At 51.2% G+C, this 23,993-nt stretch overlaps 1 protein-coding gene across 40 annotated transcripts in view; it reads right to left on the bottom strand.

Annotated features, from left to right (window-relative positions):
- FBF1 (Fas binding factor 1) overlaps positions 1-22,683 on the bottom strand; it is a 32,855-nt gene extending 10,172 nt beyond the window's left edge. For 2 of the 40 annotated variants that reach the window (XR_013535998.1, XM_078374675.1), the window contains exons 1-20: positions 22,538-22,683; positions 19,736-19,821; positions 18,213-18,240; positions 16,840-16,881; positions 15,043-15,136; positions 13,738-13,798; positions 12,817-12,867; positions 10,931-11,048; positions 10,328-10,405; positions 9,258-9,377; positions 8,784-8,919; positions 8,515-8,648; positions 7,526-7,625; positions 4,767-5,219; positions 3,615-3,731; positions 3,077-3,165; positions 2,850-2,908; positions 1,944-2,099; positions 1,669-1,769; positions 1,329-1,535 (exon numbers count right to left, since the gene is read on the bottom strand). Coding sequence is in view for 38 of the 40 variants with exons in the window: in XM_078374675.1 (XP_078230801.1) it covers positions 1,329-1,535; positions 1,669-1,769; positions 1,944-2,099; positions 2,850-2,908; positions 3,077-3,165; positions 3,615-3,731; positions 4,767-5,219; positions 7,526-7,625; positions 8,515-8,648; positions 8,784-8,919; positions 9,258-9,377; positions 10,328-10,405; positions 10,931-11,048; positions 12,817-12,867; positions 13,738-13,798; positions 15,043-15,136; positions 16,840-16,881; positions 18,213-18,240; positions 19,736-19,738 (2,147 nt within the window). In the remaining 2 variants the exon portion in view is untranslated. Of the gene's footprint in view, positions 1-1,328; positions 1,536-1,668; positions 1,770-1,943; positions 2,100-2,849; positions 2,909-3,076; positions 3,166-3,614; positions 3,732-4,766; positions 5,223-7,525; positions 7,626-8,514; positions 8,649-8,783; positions 8,920-9,257; positions 9,378-10,327; positions 10,406-10,930; positions 11,123-12,816; positions 12,868-13,737; positions 13,851-15,042; positions 15,137-16,839; positions 16,882-18,212; positions 18,241-19,211; positions 19,464-19,568; positions 19,822-22,160; positions 22,226-22,249 lie in introns of those variants that run through there. The other 38 variants (XR_004743585.3, XM_035301792.3, XM_078374678.1 and 35 more) reach the window with 37 other exon arrangements.
- Positions 22,684-23,993: the final 1,310 nt, after the last annotated feature.

The raw sequence follows: 23,993 nt of genomic DNA on the forward strand, positions 1-23,993 counted from the left end.
GCTCCTTGTGGAAGGGCATGCTTCGAAGCAGCCCTTGCTCCCAGGCCTCTCTTCCTCTGGGCACTGCCTCAGTTTCCCCAGCTCCTCTGTCTTATCTGTCATGGTGCCTCAATGCTACATGCACTAAGATGGAGATTACTCCAGTTATTCAGCAAAGAGCACTTTACATAGAGCCATGTGTGCACTTCTTTTGAGTCTGGCCAACCTGAGCTGTCTTTCTTTCTTTTCTTTTTTCCTTTTTGTAGACATGAGATCTCGCTATATTGCCCAGGCTGGTCTTGAACTCCTAGCCTCAAGCAATCCTCCTGCCTTCGCCTCCCAAAGTAGTTTTTTTTTTTTTTTTTTTTTTTTAATTCTTTTAGAGACAGGGTTTTGTTCTGTGGTCCCAGCTGGAGTGCAGCGGCATAATCAAAGCTCACTGCAGCCTGACGTCTTGGGCCCAAGGTATCTTCCACCTCAACCTCCCAAGTCACGATCATGCCCAGCTAATTTAAAAACTGTTTTTAGATACAAGGTCTCGTTGTGTTGCCCAGGCTGGTCTCAAACTCCTGGCCTCAAGTGATCCTCCCATCTTGGCCTCCCAAAGTGCTGATTATTACAGGTGTGAGCCACTGTGCCTGGCCCTGAGCTCTGAGTCAGGCATGGTGGCAGCTCATGCCTGTAAACCCAGTACTTTGGGAGGCTGAGGTGGGCAGATCATGAGCTCAGGAGTTCAAGACCAGCCTGGCCAACATGGTGAAACCCCATCTCACCTAAAAATACAAAAATTAGCCAGGCATGGTGGTGGGCGCCTGTAGTCCCAGCTACTTTGGGGGCTGAGGCAGGAGAATTGCTTTAACCCAGGAGGCATAGTTTGCAGTGAGCCGAGATCGTGCTACTGTGCTCCAGTCTGGGTGACAGAGTGAGACCTCTGACTCCCTTAGATAACTTCTTAGCTTCCTTCTCTTCTATAAAGGCAACCCTATCAACATGGCAGGCACAACAGTGCAAGCCTTTCCCAGGCAGACCTCATCTCTAGCCTCTACTGCGTGAGCTGGTGAGTGGATTACCCTGTGCTTAGTTAGGCCCTGGGGGGCTTGCTGCTGCCATGCGGTGCGTGGACAGCCTGTGGATACCGCATCCTGCCTCTGTAAGAGCAGGTGGCACTCCACCCATGTGTGTAATGGGTCAGTCTGCCCAGCCCTCAGTCCTCACTCATTGGGCTGGGAGGGAAGGGCTCAAATCCCTGTCCAAGGGCTGCTGAGCCACAGCAGAGGGTCTCGTGAGGATGGCTGCCTTCTGGCCAGTCCTTGCAAGCCCATCCCCAACTGCCTGTCCCTGGGCCTCACCGCTGCAGCTCCCGGAGCCGCTCCATTTCCTGGTCCTTCTCCTGTGCTGCAGCTGCCAAGCGCCGCTGGTACTGGGCGGTGAGCTCAGCACGGGCCTGCTCGGCCTCCTGGCAGTGCGACAGATACCGAGCTGACAGCTCCTCGTTCTCTCTCCGGAGACGCTCCTCCCGCTGCTGGTACGATATTTCTAGCACCTTGATGTGGCTTCTGCCAACAGTACACCCAGCCATGGCATGAGGAAGGTAGAGGGCTGCCACCTAAAGGCCTCTCCAAGCACACTGGGGTGGCCTTTGAGGTCAGCGAGAGAGTCAAGGCAGAGCTGGGGCTGGTGCTGGGGTACCTGTGTGCATTCTCGATGAGCTCCAGGTCTGCCTGGTTTTGCTGCTGCAGACTCCCCAGCAGCAGCTCACGCTGGGCCCGTTCCAGCTCCAGCTTCCGCACCTGGGAGACGGCAGGAGGGCCAGCGATTAGGGAGGGGAGGTGGCTGTGCTCTACGCTGCCCTGTGCCAACAGCCCCTCCTTCCTCCTGGGGATGCTTCCCGATACTCTCAGTCTCTCGGTGACCCCTCCCGTCACAACTTTGCCCCCAATGCCAGCAACCCCGCTGCCACTCACCTGGGCCTCCAGCTCTGCCAGCCGGGCTTGGCTCTGCAGCAGCGCAGCCTGGAGCTCTGCGGTGCTGCTCTGAAGCTTCACCTGTGCTGCCAGGAGCTGCTTCTGGTATTCTGTGCCTGGCAGCAGGCTCAGGGCCAGGGACTCTGGGAGCAGGGGCTGTAGGAGAGGATGAGAGGTGTTCTTGGTTAGGGAGGGACGGACCCAGCTGGGATCAGCTACCTCCTGGATCTCTGCTCACTGGACCTGATCTGTGGCTGCAGATAGGGCCAAGGCCTTGGAGAGTCACAGTCACTGTGGCTGAGCAGTCCCCAGTGTACTTCCCCTTGCAGGTCCGGTCAGGAGCATGCGTCTCCCTCCACCCCTCAAAAGAGCTTCCTCCCCAGCATGATCTCCGGCTTCCCAGACTGGGGCTGAGCCCCAGCTGAGTCTCCGCTGACAAATGCTGACGCTGGCTTTTCCTGTTAGCCCTGAAGCCCACATGTTAACACTAATCTGGTTTCCACAAGCTGCCCTCTACCCACCATCTCCCAGGGACACACTCCTGGGGGCCACACCTCCCATGCTCAGGTGTCACAGGTGACTGCCACACATGGAAACAGAGGCAGAGGTGTGGCAGGAGAATGGCAGGGGTGGAGGCGGCTTTCTAGACAGAAGAGGTCCCTGCAGCCCTGCTTTCTGACAGCAGCATTCCCAGCTCCCCAGCCTGGCTACCTCTTCGAATTCCCATTGATGTAGGGAAATTAACACCCAACTCTGCCTGGGAGCAGTGAGGCTAGAAGTTCAGGCAAGTGCTGGTGAGAGGTGCCAGGGGAGGTGGCCGACACCACATTTGGTATGTCTGACATATTTTTCCTGGCAGGTCATCAGGTCAAAGTGTTGGTGTTGCCTCTGTGCATGCACCCCTACCTGGACGGGCACAGAAGGCTCTGTGGGCTCCTGGGTGCTCGGGAAACACATGGCAGGCTCTGAAACATCAGCAGCAGGGAAATGAGCAGGGTGGCCCAGGGCTGTGGGCTGCAAGTATCCAGGAGAGGCTGGTGTCACTCATGTCCCAGGGACCCCAAAGGAAGCTCAAAGCACCTCTTCTTTGCCCAGGTTAAACTCCCAAATAAAGCAGAAAACAACAAACAAACCCGTGGCCGAGATGTCTCCAGGGGCTGCTCCCCGCTTTGGGGAGCCTGCAGGGAGTGCCGAGGCAGCATGTTTCTGAGTCACAGGGGACCTGAGGGCACAGGGACGGGGCAAGGTGAGCAGCCTCTATGTGGGATATGGGGATGGGGCAAGGCAAACAGCCTCTGTATGGGACAGGACAAAGTAACTAGCTCTGTGTGGGAGATTGGGACGGGGGAGGGTGAGCAGCCTCTGTGGGATTCGGAGACAGGGCAAGGAGAGTAGCCTGTGTGGGACACGGAGACGGGGGTTGGCACCAGGAGTAAAGGAAAACTTCGGGTTCAACTGACAGCTGACTAAGGAGTCTCAGTTGTGCTGGTGGTAGGCAGAGGACAGAGTCCCCTGCACTTCAGAAAGCTCTTCCACCAGCGTGCCTGGAGCAGGGGTTGAACACCACGGTTAATTGTATTGGGTCTCCACATGGTTGTCTGCTGTCCCTCTCTAAGGACGGAGTGCTACCCACTGTGCCCTCACTCTGCTCAGTCTGCAGCCCGGGCCTACCCCGAGACGCCAGGCCTGGCACACGGTCTTTCTCCGGCGGTTGTTCCAGAGCTTCCTCCAGCAGCTGCCTGCTCAAGTCCTGGCATGCTGGTGAGAGGTTGGCTGAGAAAAGGCAGCCTTCAAGGTGAAGGTGACAGAAAGCCCAGGTCAGGCTGGATGAAGATGGGGCCCAGGACAGGCTTCACACATGAAGCTCATGGCTGCCCTTTCTCTTGCTCCCACCATCCCGTCTTGGGTTGTTCTCCTCCCAAGTCTGAGCTCCTGGGATCTGTGGGCATCTCTTCCCTTCAAGTACCCCCTTCCTGCCTCAGCATCCCTGTTCCAGCCCATTTAACTTGGCTCAGCTCTAGAGTAAGGCTCTGCTCAGTCTCCCAAGTCTGGCTGGCTCCCTTTCCTGTTATTTCTACCTCTTTCTCAGCTCATGGGTCAGTGAAGACACAGGCTCTCTTCTGTTTTGGCCTCAGCTTTCCCCTCAGTCTCAGGTGAATGTCAAAAGTGCCCTCCTGACATCAATCCCAGGACTGGGTGATGTTCCTGGGCTGTCACAAATTGCCCAGTTCACTTCCCTGGGCTTGGGCCACATTGCTGCTCATAATTTCCCCCAGCCTGCTGGCCCTTGTGCCTTCCTGCCCTCAGAGGTCGCTCACTGTCCTGTCCCACGGCTTGCCCTTCTGTGGCTTCTCCAGGAGGTGCCTCTGGACCACTGTGTCTCCTCTAACGCTCTCAAAGAGCACAGGGACATCTCAGCTCACACACGCCATATTTACTTCAGTGGAGCTGGCAGAAGCACCAGTGGTTTGGACGCTGAGGCTGCCAGCCTGAGGACGCTGTGGCAGGGCACTGCTCAGAGGCAGGACAGTGGTGTGTCTGCCACCTCAGGTATCCTCTGTTCTGCCCAATCAAGTTAGCACCTGTCCCCATGGCAATCAGGGCACAAATGTCAACAGCTCCCCCGACCTGTTGGGTCTGTCCCTGGGGCAAGCCAGGGAGCCAGAGGCTCTCTCTGCAGTGCCCAAAAGGCAGAGTAGCAAAGCCAAGAAACGGCCTCTGTGCCCACGGCGCGCTGCCTTGTTCCCAACTGAGGCTGCAACAGGTGAGGGGCAAAGGGGCCCCTCAAGTCCCCCTACAAGCCATAGCAGCCCAAGCCCGTACCTGTCAGAAGGGGGATGGCCCACTGTCCCTGCAAAACTCAGGCCCTCAGAGGCCCCAGCACCCTGCTCTCTGGCCAGGCCTTGGGACTTCTTCCGAGACAGGGCATGGCTCAGCCAGTCTTCTTCCTCCTTCTCGGAGGCTTGCAGCTTGGAATCCTGGCTGGCTTTGGCAGGGGACCCTGCACCTTCGGTTGGTGGCTTTGCCTTGGAGAGGGGCAGCCCAGCTGGTGCAGAGTGCTTGCTCTCAGGAGGAGGCACTAAGGGCATGGCAAGTGCTGAGCTTTCCCGACATGCCTCTCTGGTGGGTGAGGCAGGGAGCAGGTCCAAGTCATCGTCCTTGAGGCCCAGCCAGTCAGCTCCTCCCTTCCTGGGCTGGATGGGGCTGGAAGTGGCTGGAGGGCTCTGTCTGGAGCCTGGTTCTCCCTTGAGGTCTGGGCCACTGTCTGCTAAGAACCTACTTCAAGACAGAAAGGAGAATGTCAGGGAGGGGAAGCAGTCAGTCCTAGTGGCCCCCTAGCAGCCTGTGGCTGGGCGTCACGATGCCCAGGGACCCTGCACAGTCAGCTGAGGCCCAGTGAGCAGTGGCTTCTAGACTGGCTTAGGTGGCAGACCCTGTGCTGTCTATAGAACACCAAGAAGTATAGAGACCTTGACTTCCATCACATGAACTAGGGACAGTTCTACCCACAGAGAACAGGATCAAATGACAGCCGCAGGCATACAGGTCTAAAGAAAAATCGGGCCGCGTGTGGTGGCTCATGCCTGTAATCCCAGCTCTTTGGGAGGCCAAAGTGGGCAGACTGCTTAAGGCCAGGAGTTTTAGACTAGCCTGGCCAACATGGTAAAACCCCATCTCTACTAAAAACACAAAAAAATTAGCCAGGCATAGTGGCGGGCATCTGTAATCCCAGGTACTTGGGAGGCTGAAGCATGAGAATTGCTTGAACCTGGGAGGCAGAAGTTGCAGGAAACTGAGATCATGCCACCGCACTCCAACCTCGGCGACAGAGTGAGACTCTGTCTAAAAATAATAAACGGCTGGGCACAGTGGCTCATGCCTGTAATCCCAGCACATTGGGAGGCTGAGGCAGGCGGATCACAAGGTCAGGAGATTGAGACCAGCCTGGCCAACATGGTGAAATCCCATCTCTACTAAAGATACAAAAATTAGCTGGGCATGGTGATGGGCACCTGTAATCCCAGCTACTTAGGAGGCTGAGGCAGGAGAATTGCTCGAACCCAGGAGGCAGAGGTTGCAGTGAGCTGAGATGGTGCCACCGTACTCCAGCCTGGCGACAGAGAGAGACTCCATCTCAAAAAAATAAAATAAAAAATAAGTCAAATCAAGTGGTTTCCAGGCTTTCTACCAACAGCCACTCTGTTACTTCATTTGTTCAGCCATGGCCTTCATCTGTCACTGACCAGTGGCGGCAGGTTCCCAGGGTTAAGGAGGTACTGGGTGTGGGAAGAAATATCGATGTACATAGAGCTCTTCAGATAGAAAGAGGCTGAGGAAGCCACCCTGGCATAATGGCAACAACTGCTGAGCCTGGGAAAGGATGAGAAGGGAGCACCTGGTGTTGTTTTTACAACTTCTGAAGTTTTTTTTTTTTTGAGACAGGGTCTCCCTCTGTTGCCCAAGCTAGAGTGTAGTGGCGTGATCTCAGCTCACCATAACTTTCCGCCTCCTCCCTCAGCTTCCTGAGTAGCTGGGATTACAGGCGCCCACCACCCTGCCCAGCTAATTTTTGTATTTTTAGTAGAGACAGCGTTTCGCCATGTTGGCCAGGCTGGTCTCGAACTCCGGACCTCAGGTGATCAACCTGCCTCCCAAACTGCTGGGATTACAGGCAGGAGCCACTGCACCCAGCCGATTATGGAAGTTTGAAATTACTTCAAAATACAAAGTTTAAAATATATACTGGGAAAAAACTCCAAACTCAGAAAATCCTATCATTGATTTAATTTTTTTGTTGTAAACTGGGAGGATTATGCTGTCAGAATGGTCACGGCAGGTTTGACAGCAGAGCTCCTGGGAAGCGGGGTGTGAGAAGCCCCTGCAGAGGCCAGTGGTCTTGCTACTTGTCAGGATATATGGTGTTCCTTAGGGAGACTGAGTAACAGCAGAGCCTTTTTTTATTATTATAGTTTTTTTTTGAGACGGAGTCTTATTCTGTTGCCAGGCTGTCGTGCAGTGGTGTGATCTCAGATCACTGCAACCTCCGCCTCCAGGTTCAAGCAATTCTCCTACCTCAGCCTCCTGAGTAGCTGGGACTATGGGTGCATGCTACCATGGCCAGCTAATTTTTTTTGTATTTTTAGTAGAGACAGAGTTTCACCATGTTGGCCAGGATGGTCTCGATGTCTCGACCTTGTGATCCACCTGCCTTGGCCTCCCAAAGTGCCAGGATTACAGGCGTGAGCCACCGTGCCCAGCCTGACATGACGGCCTTTTATGACTTCAGGGGCTTTAGACGGAGACCAGCCCACCTGCTCCCTTCCTTCTGAGGCTGGGTAGGGCACTGGCGAACCTGAGCAGCGGCTGGGATGGGTCTCCCACTGGGACCATCTCCACAACTCTGTCTGGGCTGGCGGGACCAGGCTACCTCCCACTTCCTTCAGCCCTCGCAGAGTGGAGGGCCTTGCACACTGTGACCTCCCACACGAGACTCTCGGGTGGGATGGGGGACAGCTGCAGGGGCCTGTCTTCCCAGTGGTCAGCCTGTCTCAGAGGCCAAGCCCCTTGCAGGCCCCACTTACCTGACAGACTGCCGGCGGGAATGCCGGCCCTCAGAAGAGCCCATAGTGGGCTGATAGGCTCCGAAGGTGAAGTCCTCGTCACCCCATGCATCTTCGCTGTCTGTGAATTAAGGAGCCTGTGATCATAATCTGGAGTAGGGGAACCAAGCTCATTTGTGGCTGCAGAATTCTAACAACAGCTGAATTTGGTAGCTTGTTGTATAAGACAAGCAGAGGGAAGCTGCTGTGAAGGGAGCACCTCAGGCCCCAGCCAGGAAGATGCAGTGGCCTTGTGGCAGCCAGGCCCTACACCGGGATCCTTCGAGGTCAGGCCCAGTGAACTGCATGTGTCACAAGAACGATTCTCGCCAGGCACGGTGGCTCACGCCTGTAATCCCAGCACTTTGGGAGGCCAAAGTAGGCAGATCACAAGGTCAAGAGATTGAGACCATCCTGGCCAATGTGGTGAAACCCTGTCTCTACTAAAAATACAAAAAATATTAGCTGAGCATGGTGGCAAGTGCCTATAATCCCAGCTACTTGGGAGGTTGAGGCAGGAGAATTGCTTGAACCCAGGAGGTGGAGGCTGCAGTGAGCCAAGATTGTGCCACTGCACTCTAGCCTGGCAACAGAGCAAGACTTGGTCTCAGAAAAACAAAAAAACAAAAAAAGCCAGAATGATTCTCAGCCAACAGCTTGTGGGCCAACACTTTGAGATACACTAGCCAGAGCAGTGCTTTTCAAATGCAAGCTGCTACCCATGAGAGGCCGGAGAAACCAGCTGAATGTGTCACAGCCAGTGTATTTCCAGATCAAACAGCATCAATCACAGACGACCGAGCACGAACAGTGGTCATGGTGATATTTCATGATGCTTCTGTCTTAGTTACAGACGTGGAGAATCACATGTGTATCCGAATGTGAAGCTGACTTCTTATTACAGGTTGTGATGAAAGCCTGGTCTAGAGGCCTCCCTTCCCTCCCGTTGCATCCCCCGAAATCCTCCTTACCCTGTGGCCTCTGGTACTTCTTATCTAGCTTGAACTCCCTGCGCTCCCCTGTGCCTGGGCGGGTCAGGAGTTTGGTTGCCGTGCCTCGACCCAGCAGCTCATCCAGCGTGGAGCGAGCAGGGCGAGGCCCTTCCCTGCAGGACGGGACACAGGGCAGGAACATGTGGGTATGAGGGGCTCTTGGGACCCCCACTGTACCTGTCTATCAGCTTTGCCCTGAACCAGAAGCAGCAGCCTGGCCAGGGCCCTCTACTCATAGGGATTCTTACTGGTTTCCCATCTGCCTCTTCTCTGCTTTTGGGCTGTCTCCAAATCCCAAGGTGGCCATGATGTCATCTCCATCATCAAACAATTCTTCTTTTTTTCGGATGGGGGTGTCACCAGGAGTTAGAGGAATAGAGGGACCTAAAAGACAGAACACAAGGCCCAGTGTCCACAGCCTGCTTGCCCTTAACTATGATATCTGAATGGGTTGGGGGTGGTTTCTCTGTACCTTTGGTTAGGATGGCAGGCTTTGGACTTGTCTGGTCTGTCCACAGGACCCAACTCCCCCAGCCTACTCCCAGGCTCATGAGGCATCCCACCTCCCTGTTCCTGAAGACTGATGATGATCTCTTTGTACTGGACCTTAGACTTCTAGTCCCCACCTGGGAGAGGCCCCTGGTTCTGAACCTGAAAGGATGGTCAGCCTGTTGCCAATAAACTGTTCCCCCCGGCTGAGAAATGAGCCCAGTCCACCCTACCTTGATCTCTAACTGTGCCGGGGCTCTTGTCAGAAGCTATTTTGCTCTCTGTCACAGGTGGCTTCTTAGTGATTCCTCCTTCATCATAGGAGAGAAGTCCTGCCAATGGGTCCTCCAAGTCTCCCAGCAGAAGGGAAAGCACAGGTCAGGCTGCAGCACTGAGTTCAGGAAAAGCCTGAACTGGGGGAGCAGCCCTCGAGTCGAGATTTCTAGCTGTTCCAGGCCATCACGCCTGTAATCCCAGCACTTTGGGAGGCCGAGGTGGGCAGATCATGAAGTCAGGAGTTCGAGACCAGCGTAGGTCAACATGGTGAAAACCCATGTCTACTAAAAATACAAAAAATTAGCTGGGCATAGCGGTGCACACTGTAATCCCAGCTACTCAGGAGGCTGAGGCAGGAGACTCGCTTGTACTTGGGAGGCAGAGGTTTCGGTAAGTGGAGATCCACTTATACTCCAGCCTGGGCGACAGAGCAAGACTCCATCTCCAAAAATAAATAAATAAATAAATAAATTTCTATCTGCTCCAGTACACAAAAAGCCCCCTGGCATCTCAAGGGTGGGGCCTGGGGGAACATGAAAGGGCTGGGCAAGAGGATAGGGAGTCAGAGGCTTGCCCTGGGCTTATGAGCCTGCCTTAGGCTTGCCTGTAGGGCCTCTGACTTGCAGCCTGCATGGCCTTCTAGAAATGTCCCGAAGGCATCAGAAGAGAAGTAAAACATTCACACATTCTCCATTTTTCGAGATAACTTTGGGCACAGCAAAAAAAAAAAACAAAGAAAAAAAATCCACACATTCATTACATGAAAAGGACTTCTTCCTATACTTTGGAAAATCTTCAGTGTGATGTCTGGCTTTAAGGCCTTTGCAAATAAGTTCCCTAATATCTTAGCCAATATCGTATAACTGATCCCGACATGAATTCATGAGGAACTACACCAGTGGCACCAACTCTCTGCTCCCCACGTAACATATGCAGCACAGCAGCTAGGCCTCGGGCCAGCACGTGTCTCAGGCTGATCCACCCCCAAACCAGAGTGTCCCAGAGGCATGACGGGAGCCTATGGTACCTTCAGAGGAAAACCTTCTGTTTTGATGCCCAGAGCTGCTGGGAGATGGAGGTGACTGCTTGATGGGAATGGCACCCCCTGCAGGAAACAGAAGACAAGGTCGTGGGCCTGGGTCTCTCCTGGCCAAAGTTCTCCTCCCACACCATGGACCGGGCCCCTGGGATGGGTGCATTTCTTCCTGGGAAGCTGGGGGCTCATGGCCATGGGCACAGCCCATGTTCTTCTATGGGTTTCTGCCAGGGAAACATGGTAGGAGCTACCTCTGCTGTCTCATCATGAGTCACTCCAGACACATGGGTTCAGGAGAGGCACAGGCTACCATAGAGTTCTCCATTTCAACTCACACAGCTTCTCCAGGAGCTGCCCATGTTGGACTCGGAGGGACTGGAACAGCTCGAGGAAGGGAGGAAACTCAAGGTTTCCTTACCCCTCCACACATACTCACACACACACATGTACAACTGCTCCTTGGCCTCTCCATCCACGCAGAGATAACCCAAGGACATAAATGCTTCCTTCTAGCATTTTCCATGTCCTCAAAGTCTCCCTAGCAAATTCGAGGAGCCATCTCCCCTGCACCTTTCTCACTGGCTACTGACTCACCCGCAGGCTTGGGGTGGTTGGGCAGCTCTCCTTTCCCAGGGTCCTTTGCAGCTTTTTTGCTAGGGGCTGGATTAGACATCTTCAGACCTAAGATATCAGCATCCATGCCATCCAGGTCCTAGAAAACCAGGGAGGGAGGGCAGAGGATGATGTCTGATGAGGGGGCGAGGACTTCCACCTGAGAGAGAAGGGCTGTTGGCACACCAGAGGCGGAATTGTGAGAAAACGAAGGAAAATGAGAAAACTACTGAAAAAAAAACTGAGTTAAGAAAGAAAATGAAGGCCGGGCACGGTGGCTCATGCCTGTAATCCTAGCACTTTGGGAGGGTGAGGCAGGTGGATCACAAGGTCAAGTAATCCAGACCATCATGGCCAATATGGTGAACCCCATCTCTACTAAAAATACAAAAATTAGCTGGGCGTGGTGGCGCTTGCCTGTAATCCCAGCTACTGAGGAGGCTGAGGTAGGAGAATCGCTTGAACCTGGGAGACCGAGGTTGCAGTGAGCGAAGATCACACCACTGCACTCCAGCCTGGTGACAGACTGAGTCTCTGTCTCAAAAAAAAAAAAAAAAAAAAAAAGACAGGATATCACTCTGTCACCCAGGCTGGAGTGCAGTGGTATAAGCATAGCTCATTGCAGCCTCCAACTCCTAGGCTCAAGCGATCCTACTGCCTTGGCCTCCCAAAGTTCTGGGATTACAGGTATGACTGACTGTGCCTGGCCTTTGAGGAGAAAGACTTCCAGATGAGGTTAAAGAAGATGAATCTGGGCTGGATGTGGTGCCTCGTGACTGTAATTACAGTATTTTAGGAGGCCCAGGTAAAAGAATCACTTAAGGCCAGGAGTTTAATGTTGCAACGAGAGATCACAGCACTGGACTCCAGCCTGGCAGCCTGGGTGACAGATGAGATGGTGTCTCTAAAAAAAAAAACACACACACACACAAAGGAAAAACAACCAAAAAAACAAGCGCCCCATTGGGCTGTAACCAAAACCTTGGCCTTCTCCTAGGGACCGTGGCAAAATGGGTTAACCAAAAGGGATTAAAAAAAAACCCAGGGTCAGACAGGAGAGTACTGCTGGCTGCAAGGAGAGGAAAACAAGATGTCCTAGGCCAAGCTAGAGATTATGTTCTTATAAACTGTTCAGAATCTGTGCCTTAAAATTCCACTGCAAAGATCAGCACTGGATTTATCTGATGAGAAGACAGCAGTATTGAAGGGGCTTGGCTGGGGATGTGGAAATATGGAGAAAGGTGAAGAGCAAGCATTAGAGGAGACAGTCTCCCCATCTGTCCCCTGTGGAGGTGAGGGGACCCAGCCAGGTGAGCCTCCAAGTAGGGCTGGCCCCACTTCCCCAGAGGCCTGTGGCAGCCTCCACTCTTTTTGTTTTTTGAGATGGAGTCTTGCTCTGTTGCCCAGGTTGGAATGCAGTGGCGTGATCTTGGCTCACCACAACCTCCACCTCCTGGGTTCAAGTGATTCAGCCTCCCGAGTAGCTGGGATAACAGGCTCACACCACCAAGCCCCGCTAATTTTTGTATTTTTAGTAGAGACAGGGTTTCACTATGTTGGCCATGCTGGTCTTGAACTCCTGACCTCGTGATCTGCTCACCTCGGCCTCTCAAAGTGCTGGGATTACAAGTGTGAGCCACCGCGCCCAGCATTGGCAGCCTCCACTCTCCATATACCAGGAATACTGGTTGATACCCAGAGAGGCAAGAAGGCCAATGGCTCACAGACAAGCTCCATGCTTGCCTGAGGAAAGGCTCAGAAACACAGGTTGTAAAGGGAGAAATTAGAGGGAGAATGAAGTCTTGGCACAAAATATCATTACCCCACACCACCCCCAGCTCTAAGAATTGTGCAAGCTGTTTCCTTACCTTCATGGCCTGGAGCAGAGCCTGTGGGTCTGCCTCTGAGACACCTGAAACCTAAGTCCACAAGGAGGGTGAGGACACAGACAAGAAGGCACACTAGTCAAGGCCCATTAAAATTCAGGGCCTTGGTCCCTTGCTGCTGTTAGGGCATATGGCGTGGCAGGAGCAGAGCCTGGCCAATGGAGCTCACGCAGGAGGGTGGCTTTGTTCCACTTGCTTGGGCTTGGCAGTTGTTTGAAGCCAAACCTGCCTGGTTGTAGAGACTCCAAAAGCACTGCCCTTCCTGCTCCTCCCAACCATGGAGAACCCTTTCATTCAGAACTGGAATTCTGCTCCTTCCCACCCATGCCAATGGACTACTGTGGAGTTTATTATGGGAAACGAGCAACGTCTAAGACTCTAACAGTTTCAGGGAGCTCTCCTTTCACTCATCTTACTACAGGAAAAAGGATGCAGGCCGAGCATGGTGGCTCATGCCTGTAATCCCAGCACTTTGGGAGGCCGAGTCGGGTGGATCACGAGGTCAGGAGTTCGAGACCAGCCTGACCAACATGGTAAAACCCCATCTCTTCTAAAAATGCAAAATAATTAGCAGGGCGTAGTGGCACACACCTGTAATCCCAGCTACTTGGGAGGCTGAGGAAGGGGAATTGCTTGAACCCGGGAGGCTGAAGTTGCAGTGAGCTGAGATCACACCACTGCACTCCAACCTGGGTGACACAGCAAGATTCCATCAAAAAAAAAAAAAAAAAAAAAAGAGGATGCTGCTTTGGGTTCACTCAGCAGCCTCTGGGGCATTATTTTGCAAAGTGACTTTGCAGGGATTTCTAAACCCTTTGTGGGCAGCCTATTGGCCATGACACCCATCTCGTTTTTTCTGGGGATAAGTAGAGAGGTGGAGAAGTGGGGAATGGCCAGCCTTACTTCAGCATCAGCTTCTTCCAGGCCTGCCCCGGGGCTGAAGACACCATCTCCCAAGAAGGACCTGCAAAGAGGAGGCATCAGCCCCTACCTGCATCCCAGGGCACTGGATGACTCTAAAACGGGGGAGAGTGGCTTAGAAAGTCCAAGGAAACTCTGATAGATTTGTTAAAAATAATATGTAAAGGGCTGGGCATGGTGGCTCATGCGTGTAATCCCAGCACTTTGGGAGGCTGAGGCAGGTGGATCACTTGAGGTCAGAAGTTCGAGGCCAACCTGGCCAACATGATAAAACCCTGTCTCTACTAAAAATACAAAAATTAGCCAGGTATTGTGGCGGGCACCTGTAATCCCAGCTACTCGGGAGGCTGAGGCAGGAGAATCACTTGAACCCGGGATGTAGAGGCTGCAATGAGCCAACATCACACCACTGCACTCCAGCCTGGGCGACAGAGCAAGACTTCATTTCAAAAAAATAAAGTAAAACAAAACAAAAACAATAAGAGAGAAAAACAACTGCTCCAGATCACATGAGGGAGGAGGGCCACAAACCTCTTCCCTATCTCTCATCTGCCAGGTGAGCTATAGAACAAACACAATTTGAAAATCACTGATCTCAGCCAATCCTTCAATTGTGAAGATGAGAAAAGTAGGTCTATGAGAAGTTCAGAAATTGCCCAAGGTCATACCATAAGTAACAGATGTAGGACAGAAGCCAGGACTGCTGACCTGTGCAGTTCTCTTTAACTTCCCCAGGCTCCTTCAATAAAAGCAGGAGCTGGCCAGGTGAAGTGGCTTACATCTGTAATCCCAGCACATTGGGAGGCCGAGGTGGGCCGATCACTTGAGGTCAGGAGTTCGAGACCAGGCTGGCCAACATGGTGAAATCCCATCTCTACTAATAACAAATTAGCCAGGCATGGTGGTGTGTGCCTGTAATCTCAGCTACTCGGGAGGCTGAGGCAGAAGAACTGCTGGAACCTGGGAGGCAGAGCTTGCAATGAGCTGAGATTGCACCACTGCACGAGTGAGACTCCGTCTCAAAAAAAAAAAAATTAGCTGGGTGTGGTGGTGCATGTACCTGTAGGCCCAGCTACTCAGGAGGCTGAAGTCAGAGGATTGATGCCCAAGAGGTCAAGGCTGTGGCAAGCTGTGGTTGTGCCACTGCACTCCAGCCTGGGCTACGGAGACTCTCTCAAAAAAAAAAAAAAATGGGCAAGCAGATGCCAAGTAGAAAGTGGGGGGTGGAGAGGCAAAGAGCATTTAGACTAAAGTAGGTCACAGATCCCCAGGCCGACCCGCCCTTACTTTGTTCTAGCCTTTGAAGAAGGGGACATCTGAGATACACCTGTGGTGTCTCTGGCACGTGAAGCTACTTTAACAGGCTTCTCAGGTAGTGTCACTGGAAAAAAGGAAAAGAGAAAATGTGTCATTTAGCTAAAGGGACCTGGAGTCAAGATGCAAAGGCTTGCAAACTTCCTCCCCAAGCTGTCTCTGTGTTAGGAGGAAGGAAACTGTCCCCGTAAGCAGGTCCCAGTGTCACCCCTTGGAAAACCTGAATGGGAGAGAGGGTGGAACATTTCCAAGGAGAAAGTCAACTCTAAATGCCGAATACCCAATGAAGAGCCCAACCCAACTACACCCCAAGAAAATACAGGAGGAACAACTGCTTTTCCACAGCCCAACTGTAGGCTGGCGCTTTTCTGGTTCTCTGGGGCCATGTGGGGGAAACCTGACTTAAGCCTCTCTGTCCCTGGTGAGCTTTGCATGACCATGAAGCCATGCTCCTTAACAGACCAACACGAACCAAATAATATGGATTAGCATCCAGAATATACAAGGAACTCTTACAACTCAACCATAAAAAGACGAGTAACCCAATTAAAAGGGGCAAAGGATCTGAACAGACATTTCTCCAAAGAAGATATACACAAGGCCAATAAACACATGAAAAGATGCTGAACATCATCAGTCATTAGGGAAAGGCACAGCAAAACTGCAATGAGATACCCACTTTATACCCTCTAGGACGGCAATAATCAAAAAGAAGGAAAATAACTATTGGCAAGGATGTAGAGAAACTGGACCCCTCTGACATTGCTGGTGGGATGTAAAACAGCACAGCTGCTTTGAAAAAGCAGTCTCCTCAAAAAGTTTAACCTACAGTTACCATATGGGTCCAGGAATTCCACAAGAACTGAAAACACATGTCCACCCAAAAACTAGTATACAAACGTTTGCAACTAGTATACTAGTATATAAACGTTTGTAACAGCCAAAATGTGGAAATAACTCAGATATCCATCAGCTGATGAACAGCTAAACAAAATGTGATTTATCCACACAATGGAACATTATCTAGTCACAAAAAAAGTTATAAAGTACTGATTCATGCTACAGCATGGATAAACATGGAAAATATGCTACATCAGAGAAGCTAAGTGTGCCAGGCATGGTGGCTCTGCCCGTAATCCCAACACTCTGGGAGGCCAAGGCAGGTGTCTGAGGCCAGGAGTTCGAGACCAGCCTGGTCAACATGGTGAAACCCCATCTCTACAAAAAATACAAAAATTAGCTGGGTGTGGTGGTACATGCCTGTAGTCTCAGCTACTTTGGAAGCTGAGGCATGAGAATCGCTTGAACCCAGGAGGCAGAGGCTGCAGTGAGCCGAGATTGCGCCACTGCACTCCAGCCTGGGTGGCAGAGTGAGACTCTGTCTCAAAAAAAAAAAAAAAAAAAGTGGTTGCCTAAGGTTGGAGGGAGGAGAGAATGAAATACTACTAATGGGTATGGGGTTTCTTTTTGGGGTGATGGAAGTGTTCTGGAATTAGGTAGTGGTGATGGTTGTACATCTTTGTGAATATTCTAAAACCCCTAAGTTGTATACTTTACAGGAGTAGACTTTATGCTATGTAAATTATATCTCCATTTTTAAAAAAGGCTGGGTGTAGTGGCTCATGCCTGTAATCCCAGCACTCTGGTTCATGAGGCAGGAGGATCAACTGAGCCCAGAAGCCTGGGACCAGCCTGGGCAACATAGTGAGAAAAAAAAAAGCAACAGCAACAGCAGGCCAAATTAGGGGATTCTGGGAAGGGGGCACTTACTATCATCCCCTAGAAGGTCATCGAGTAAATCATCAATGGAGCCTGGAACAGAAAAGGGACTGTCATGACTTCAGGAGGAAGGAAGACTGGCCCTTAAAAACCTCAAGGTTTGAGACTTGCCAGAAGGCCTCAGGGCTTTCAGATGTTGGGACTTAGGCTCTCCTCTCATTGGCTATGAGGTGTTTTCTTTGTTTTTTTACTTATTCTATTTTTATTCTTTTTATAACGAGCCGGTGGCACTATGTTGGCCGGGCTTGTCTCGAACCTCTGACCTCATGATCCACTCACCTTGGCCCTCCAGAGTGCTAGGATTACAGGTGTGAGCCACCGTGCCCACCTTAACTTTTGCTTTTGTTTCAAAGACGGGGTTTCCTCATGTTGGTCAGACCCGTCTTGAACTCACAACCTCTGCTGATCTGCCTGCCTAGGTCTCCAAAGCGCTTGGATGACAGGCATCGTGAGCCACCGTGCCCGGACAGGCCACGAGATGTTTTCTAAGTCTCTAGCACAAGCCTTACTGCCTTGTTGAAACATCCAGAGGCAGAAATTTAAAATAACTATCTCAGCCGGGCACAGTGGCTCACGCCTATAATCCCAGCACTTTGGGAGGCTGAGGTGGACAGATCACGAGGTCAAGAGTTCAAGACCAGCTGGCCAACATGGTGAAACCTAATGTCTACTAAATATACAAAAATTAGCTGGGTGTGGTGGCATTTGGGTCTGTAAGCCCAGCTACTTGGGAGGCTGAGGCAGGAGAATCTCTTGAACCTGGGAGGCAGAGGCTGCAGTGAGCCATGATTGTACCACTGTACTCTAGCCTGGGCGACAAGAATGAGACTCTGTCTCAAAAAAATAAAATAACTAAAAGGACGATGGTGCAGATTTTCAACAGAATCTGTATTCTACCTGCCTTCCATGGCACACTGGCCAACGATCAGCCTTCCAGGCTCTGAACGTGGCCCAGCGCGGCTCTTTGGGAAAAGTTCCCAAGATTTCTAGGCTCAGGGAAGCTACTTTCAGACAAGTAGGCTGTTTGTACCCTTCCATCAAAGGCCCCCCAGAACTGGTCTGGATATCCTCATCAATGGCCACTTTCTGAGGGAGGCATGTGGGGGAACCTAAGTGCGAATACCGAATTTGTTTTCCCACCCTGAATCCCAACCACTATTTCTGGATACAGAGCCCAAGGAGGATTTTTTCCAAACTTCTCTGAGGACCAGTGAGGTAGCATAAGGAAGACCAAGGCAGCCGATGGAATAATGGGAAAAACAGCGAGACTCTTATCAAAGACATTTAAATAAAACACACATCTCATTGTTCCGGGAAAAAGACCTATATTTGGCATAAGAGTAATATTCCATCTCTCCACTCACCTTTCCATCCCTTCTTGGTTTTTGGCACCTAAAATAGGATAAACAAATCACATCGACATAAGCAAACAGCGAACACAGGTGGAAACTGGAAATGCAGAATGAATTGCGTTGTCTTGTCAAGTCACCAGAGGCAGGGGCACCAATGGCATTTGTAGATTTAAGTCCTTTATACGTTCCTAGAGTTTCTGAGAACAGACTCATTCAGAGCATGGAAACAGCCCCACTAACCAGTGATGGGTGCCAACGGGTGGGCAGAAGTCACTTCTTTTCCAGACACGACATACAAACCCTCCCAGCCGAGATTCATGTGACTGGAAATGTCTTCTATTCCATGCCCCGACTCCTCAATAACCAGGAACAGACACTTAAAATTGCTTCCAGACCAGGCACAGTGGTTCACGCCTGTAATCGCAGTACTTTGGGAGGCCAAGGTGGGCGGATCACCTGAGGTCGGGAGTTCAAGACCAGCCTGACCAAAACGGAGAAACCTTATCTTTATTAAAAATACAGGTCGGGCTCGGTGGCTCAAGCCTGTAATCCCAGCACTTTGGGAGGCCAAGGCGGGTGGATCACGAGGTCAAGAGATTGAGACCATCCTGGTCAACATGGTGAAACCCTGTCTCTACTAAAAATACAAAAAAAAAAAAAAATTAGCTGGGCGTGGTGGCGCGTGCCTGTAATCCCAGCTACTCAGGAGGCTGAGGCAGGAGAATTGCTTGAACCCAGGAGGCAGAGGTTGCAGTGAGCTGATATTGTACCATTGCACTCCAGCCTGGGTAACAAGAGCAAAACTCCATCTCAAAAAAACAAAAACAAAAACAAAAAATTAGGTGTGGTAGTGCATGCCTATAATCCCAGCTACTGGGGAGGTTAAGGTAGGAGAATTGCTTGAACCCAGGAGGTAGAGGTTGTAGTGAGCCAAGATTGTGCCACTGCACTCCAGCCTGGGCAAAAGAGCGGAACTCTGTCTCCAAAAACAAAACAAAACAAAAAACCTACATGCCGTGCGCGGTGGCTCAAGCCTGTAATCCCAGCACTTTGGGAGGCTGAGGCGGGTGGATCACGAGGTCAAGAGATCGAGACCATCCTGGTCAACATGGTGAAACCCCATCTCTAATAAAAATACAAAAAATTAGCTGGGCCTGGTGGTGAGTGCCTGTCATCGCAGCTACTCAGGAGGCTGAGGCAGAATGGCCTGAACCCAGGAGGTGGAGGTTGCGGTGAGCCGAGATCGTGCCATTGCACTCCAGCCTGGGTAACAAGAACAAAACTCCGTCTCAAAAAACAAACAAACAAACAAAAAAACCTACTTCCAGCTGGATGCTCAGAAGCTCAGAAGCACAGAAGCAACCTTACTTGTCGCAAGTTTGGTATCAATGCCACCTCCTGTCACTCTTCTCCAGGGTCTCCATCCTGGTCCTTGCCGCCCAGCCCGCAAAGTGCTGCATGCAGTCAAGACTTTTGGGGATGCAGGATGGGGGCATGTTCAAATTTCCATACATCTTACTCTGAACTCTGCCTACCATCTCAAGGCTCTCAGGGTTGATTGAAGCTCCTTTACAGTACTGGCCAGCTCATCTGGATTCTACCCAAATCAGGCTCATGCTTCCTAATGAAGAAAATGAAAGTGATTGTTTAAAAATGATGTAGCTTTGGCCAGCCATGATGGCTCACACCTGTAATCCCAGCACTTTGGCAGGCTGAGGTGGGCGGATCACGAGGTCAGGAGTTCAAGACCAGCCTGACCAACATGGTGAAACCCTGTCTATAATAAAAATTCAAAAATTAGCTGGGCATAGTGGTGCATGCCTGTAATTCCAGCTACTCAGAAGGCTAAGGCAGGAGAATTGCTTGAATCTGGGAGGCGGAGGTTGCAGTGAGCCAAGATCGTGCCATTGCACTCCAGCCTGGGAAACAGAGTGAGACCCCATCTAAAAAAAAAAAAAAAATGATGTAGTTTTGGCTGGATGCTATGGCTCATGCCTGTAATCTGTAATCCCAGCACTTTCAGAGGCTGAAGTGGGCAGATCACCTGAGGTCAGGAGTTCAAGACCAGCCTGGCCAATATAATGAAACCTCATCTCTACTAAAAATACAAAAATTAGCCAGGTGTGATGGCACACATTTATAACCCCAGCTACTCAGGAGGCTGAGGCATGAGACTCGCTTGAACCTGGGAGGTGGAGGTTGCAGTGAGCCGAGACCACGCCATTCCAACTCCAGACTAGGTGACAGTGTGGGACTCCATCTCAAAAAAAAAAAAAAAAAAGAGCCTGGGTGAGGTGGAGGTGGCTCATGCCCGTAATCCCAGCACACTGGGAATCCAAGGCAGGTGGATCACCTGAGCTCAGGAGTTTCACCATGTTGATCAACCTGGTCAACATGGTGAAACCCCGTCTCTACTAAAAATACAAAAAATTAGCTGGGCATGGTGGCGCGTGCCTGTAATCCCAGCTACTCGGGAGGCTGAGGTAGGAGAATTGCCTGAACCCAGGAGGCGGAGGTTGCGGTGAGCCGAGAACGCGCCATTGCACTCCAGCCTGGGTAACAAGAGCGAAACTCGGTCTCAAAAAAAAAAAAAAAAATTACCCAGGTGTGGTGGCAAGTGCCTGTAATCCCAGGTACTCAGGAGGCTGAAGCAGGAGAATCGCCTGAACCCACTAGGCAGAAGGTGCAGTGAGCCAAGATCATGCCACTGCACTCCAGCCTGGGCAACAGAGGACAGAGTGAGACTCCATTTAAAAAAAAAAAAAAATGTAGCTTCAACAGAACATGAATCTCAATCCAAAGGTTGTCAAAGCTCTTCTTACTTTGCCCATTCAAGAGGTAAAGCCTATTTCCATAAAGTAAAAATTCCAGGCCTGGTGCAGTAGCTCACACCTGTAATCCCAGCACTCTGGGAGCCTGAGGCAGGTGGATCACCTGAGGTCAGGAGTTTGAGACTAGTCTGATCAACATGGTGAAACCCCATCTCTTTTAAAATACAAAAATTAGCTGGGTGTGGTGGTGTGCACCTGTAATCCCAGCTACTCGGGAGGCTCAGGCATGAGAATCGCTTGAACCCAGGAGGTGCAGGTTGCAGTGAGCTGATATCGTGGCACTGCACTCCAGCCTGGGCAACAGAGAGAGACTCTATCTTAAAAAAAAAGTGCTGTAAGGCTGGGCATGGTGGTTTATGCCTGTAATCCCAGCACTTTGGGAGGCCGAGGCAGGTGGATCATGAGGTCAAAAGATGGAGACCATCCTGGCCAACATGGTGAAATTCCATCTTTACTAAAAATACAAAAATTAGCTGGATGTTGTGGCGCATGCCTGTAGTTCCAGCTATTTGGGAAGCCAAGGCAGGAGAATCGCTTGAACCCGGGAGGCAGAGGTTGCAGTGCACCAAGATCACGCCACTGCACTCCAGCCTGGTGACAGAGTGAGACTCCATCTGAAAAAAAAAGTGCTCAAGGTAAGTTACAGGGCTTTCTGAGGCTTTTCGATTATTTGAACAAAGGGCAGTGGCCATGATCCCTTACCCTGAAAGCCGATGCGGCAAATGGCAAGTACTCATTTCAGAAAGGAGGTGGGTACCTGGCTCCAAGGCTGGAGCCCTTTCCCAGGCAACACCCATGACTACTTTCTAGGCAGTATTTAGCACAAAAGCAGATGTGAGCTCTGGTTACTATTTGCCATGATATTCTTTTTCTTTTTTAAAAATTATTTTTGGAGACAAGGTCTCACTGTATTACCCAGGCTGGTATTGAACTCTGGGACTCAAGCAATCCTCCTGCATTGGTCTCCCAAAGTGCTGGGATTACAGGTGAGCCACCATGTCCAGCAACACGATTTTCACTGACGGTAGAAATATTTCCCTTTACATAGGCAGTAAATCTGACCCACTGAGAATAGTCTTCCTCAGAATTAGCTCTCTTCCTTCCACTCCTCTGCTTTACCAAAACCCACCTACAGGATGTCTTGGCAGAAATAAGTCAGAGGGGTCATCTTTATGTTCCAGGTGTTGGCCTGTCCTGTTATTGGAATGCAAAGTTTACCTGAGTTTACCACAGAGCCCACCCCGAATCCTTGTTTTCTTTCTTCTTTCTTTTCTTTTTTTTTTTGAGACGGAGTCTTGCTCTGTTGCCCAGGCTGAAGTGTGGTGGCGCGATCTCACCACAACCTTTGCCTCCCAGGTTCAAGTGATTCTCCTGCCTCAGCGTCCCGAGTAGCTGGGACTACAGAGGCGCACCAGGTGTTTACAGAACCCGAGACCACCCCTAAGCAAAAGCCCTCCCCGGAGTCGCCCCTCCGTCCCGAAACTCCGCGCCCCCTCAATGCGTCACCCTTCTGAGTGCTCGGCCTATCTGGCCCCCAAGAGCAGCCTGTAAAGCTCCCAGCCTCGGAGTCTCCCGTTACGCGCCGTGCCCCAGGAGGCGCGGCCGCTGGGACCAGCACCGGCTCTATTCAGATCGCCCAGCCCAGACAAACTAGGCCTCCGGCTTCCGGCCGCTGCAGCCACCCTCAGCCAGGCGGCCTCCCGCGGAAAGGCGGACCCAAGCCATCCTGGGAGTTGTAGTCGGGGGTCCGGTTTCCCTTCCGCACCGAGGAGGCGGGGACGCCGTGGGGAACTACAACTCCCAGGGAGCCCCGCGAGAACGTTGGCTGGACGAGGCCTCGGCCGGCGGCGAGCATGTTGCTAGGAGCTGCCCCAACGGCTCTCGGGGAAGACGGCGACAGGCTCAAACTCAAAGGCCCTCTTAGGGACTGCCGGGGACACTTAAAAGTTCCTCCTGCCCAATGCTAATGGCTGACATGTGGCCGGTGCGGAGGCGTGAGAAATGTGTTGATATTGGAAGGGTGACAAGTGAATCCACAAATTCAACCGTGTTTACTCCACACCCCAAAAAGTGACCTTCCTGTTTAATAATCCAATCAAAGCTGTACAGCCAGAATGAAGCCCAATGCTGTCACCCCACAAAAAGATACGTAACATTTTGTCTAGTATGTGCTAATTATGGATTTTATTAAGTGTTATTCAATTTCACAGAGGAAAGAACGCTTTGCAGTTTGGCTTACCCGCGGTGGTGGCGGGTCACCGCTGGCCAACCGTGTTCTATTCACATGCTCTGGGCAGGTGCCCCTCGTCCTCCTACCCCTACCCCCACAGGACACCATCAAGCCAGGGCTGGGTAACAACACATAATAAATGCATCTTCTCGGATATGAACCAAACACACACCACAACAGCAAAGGGGGGAAAAGATAGCAAAGTAATGATCCACTCCCAAGGGATACATTTAGTTGAATCTACAGCAATTGGAAATAAAAAGGCATTTATGAAGTGTGGTCAGCAGTCTGAATGTGGAAGGTGGAAATCACACATTTACTACATAAAATATAATCTTAAGAAACATTCAAAACGTTATTTTGGTTCAGAATTCTTAAAAAATCCCCAATTTTCCATGATCTTCCCAAGACAACCAATGACCCACTTAAATTTAAGGCAAAAATAAACACCCTAGAATCTAGGAATGTGCACATATGCAACAGCTAACGTCTGGCAACTCCAACCATGTTCCTTATGTGTTTCTATGTTTACTATCATGGACCACAGGAATAGGTACTGGAAAATTTGTTAAGTGTGGACAGTTAAAAGCAAAACCCCATCATATTTTTTTTTGAGACAGAGTCTCACTCTGTTGCTCAGGCTGGAGTGCAATGGCATGATCTTGGCTCATGGCAACTTCCGCCTCCCAGGTTCAAACGATTCTCCTGCCTCAGCCTCCTGAGTAGCTGGGA

This window comes from Callithrix jacchus, chromosome 5 (genome assembly GCF_049354715.1).
Source record: "Callithrix jacchus isolate 240 chromosome 5, calJac240_pri, whole genome shotgun sequence".
Taxonomy (NCBI): Eukaryota; Metazoa; Chordata; class Mammalia; order Primates; family Cebidae; genus Callithrix; species Callithrix jacchus.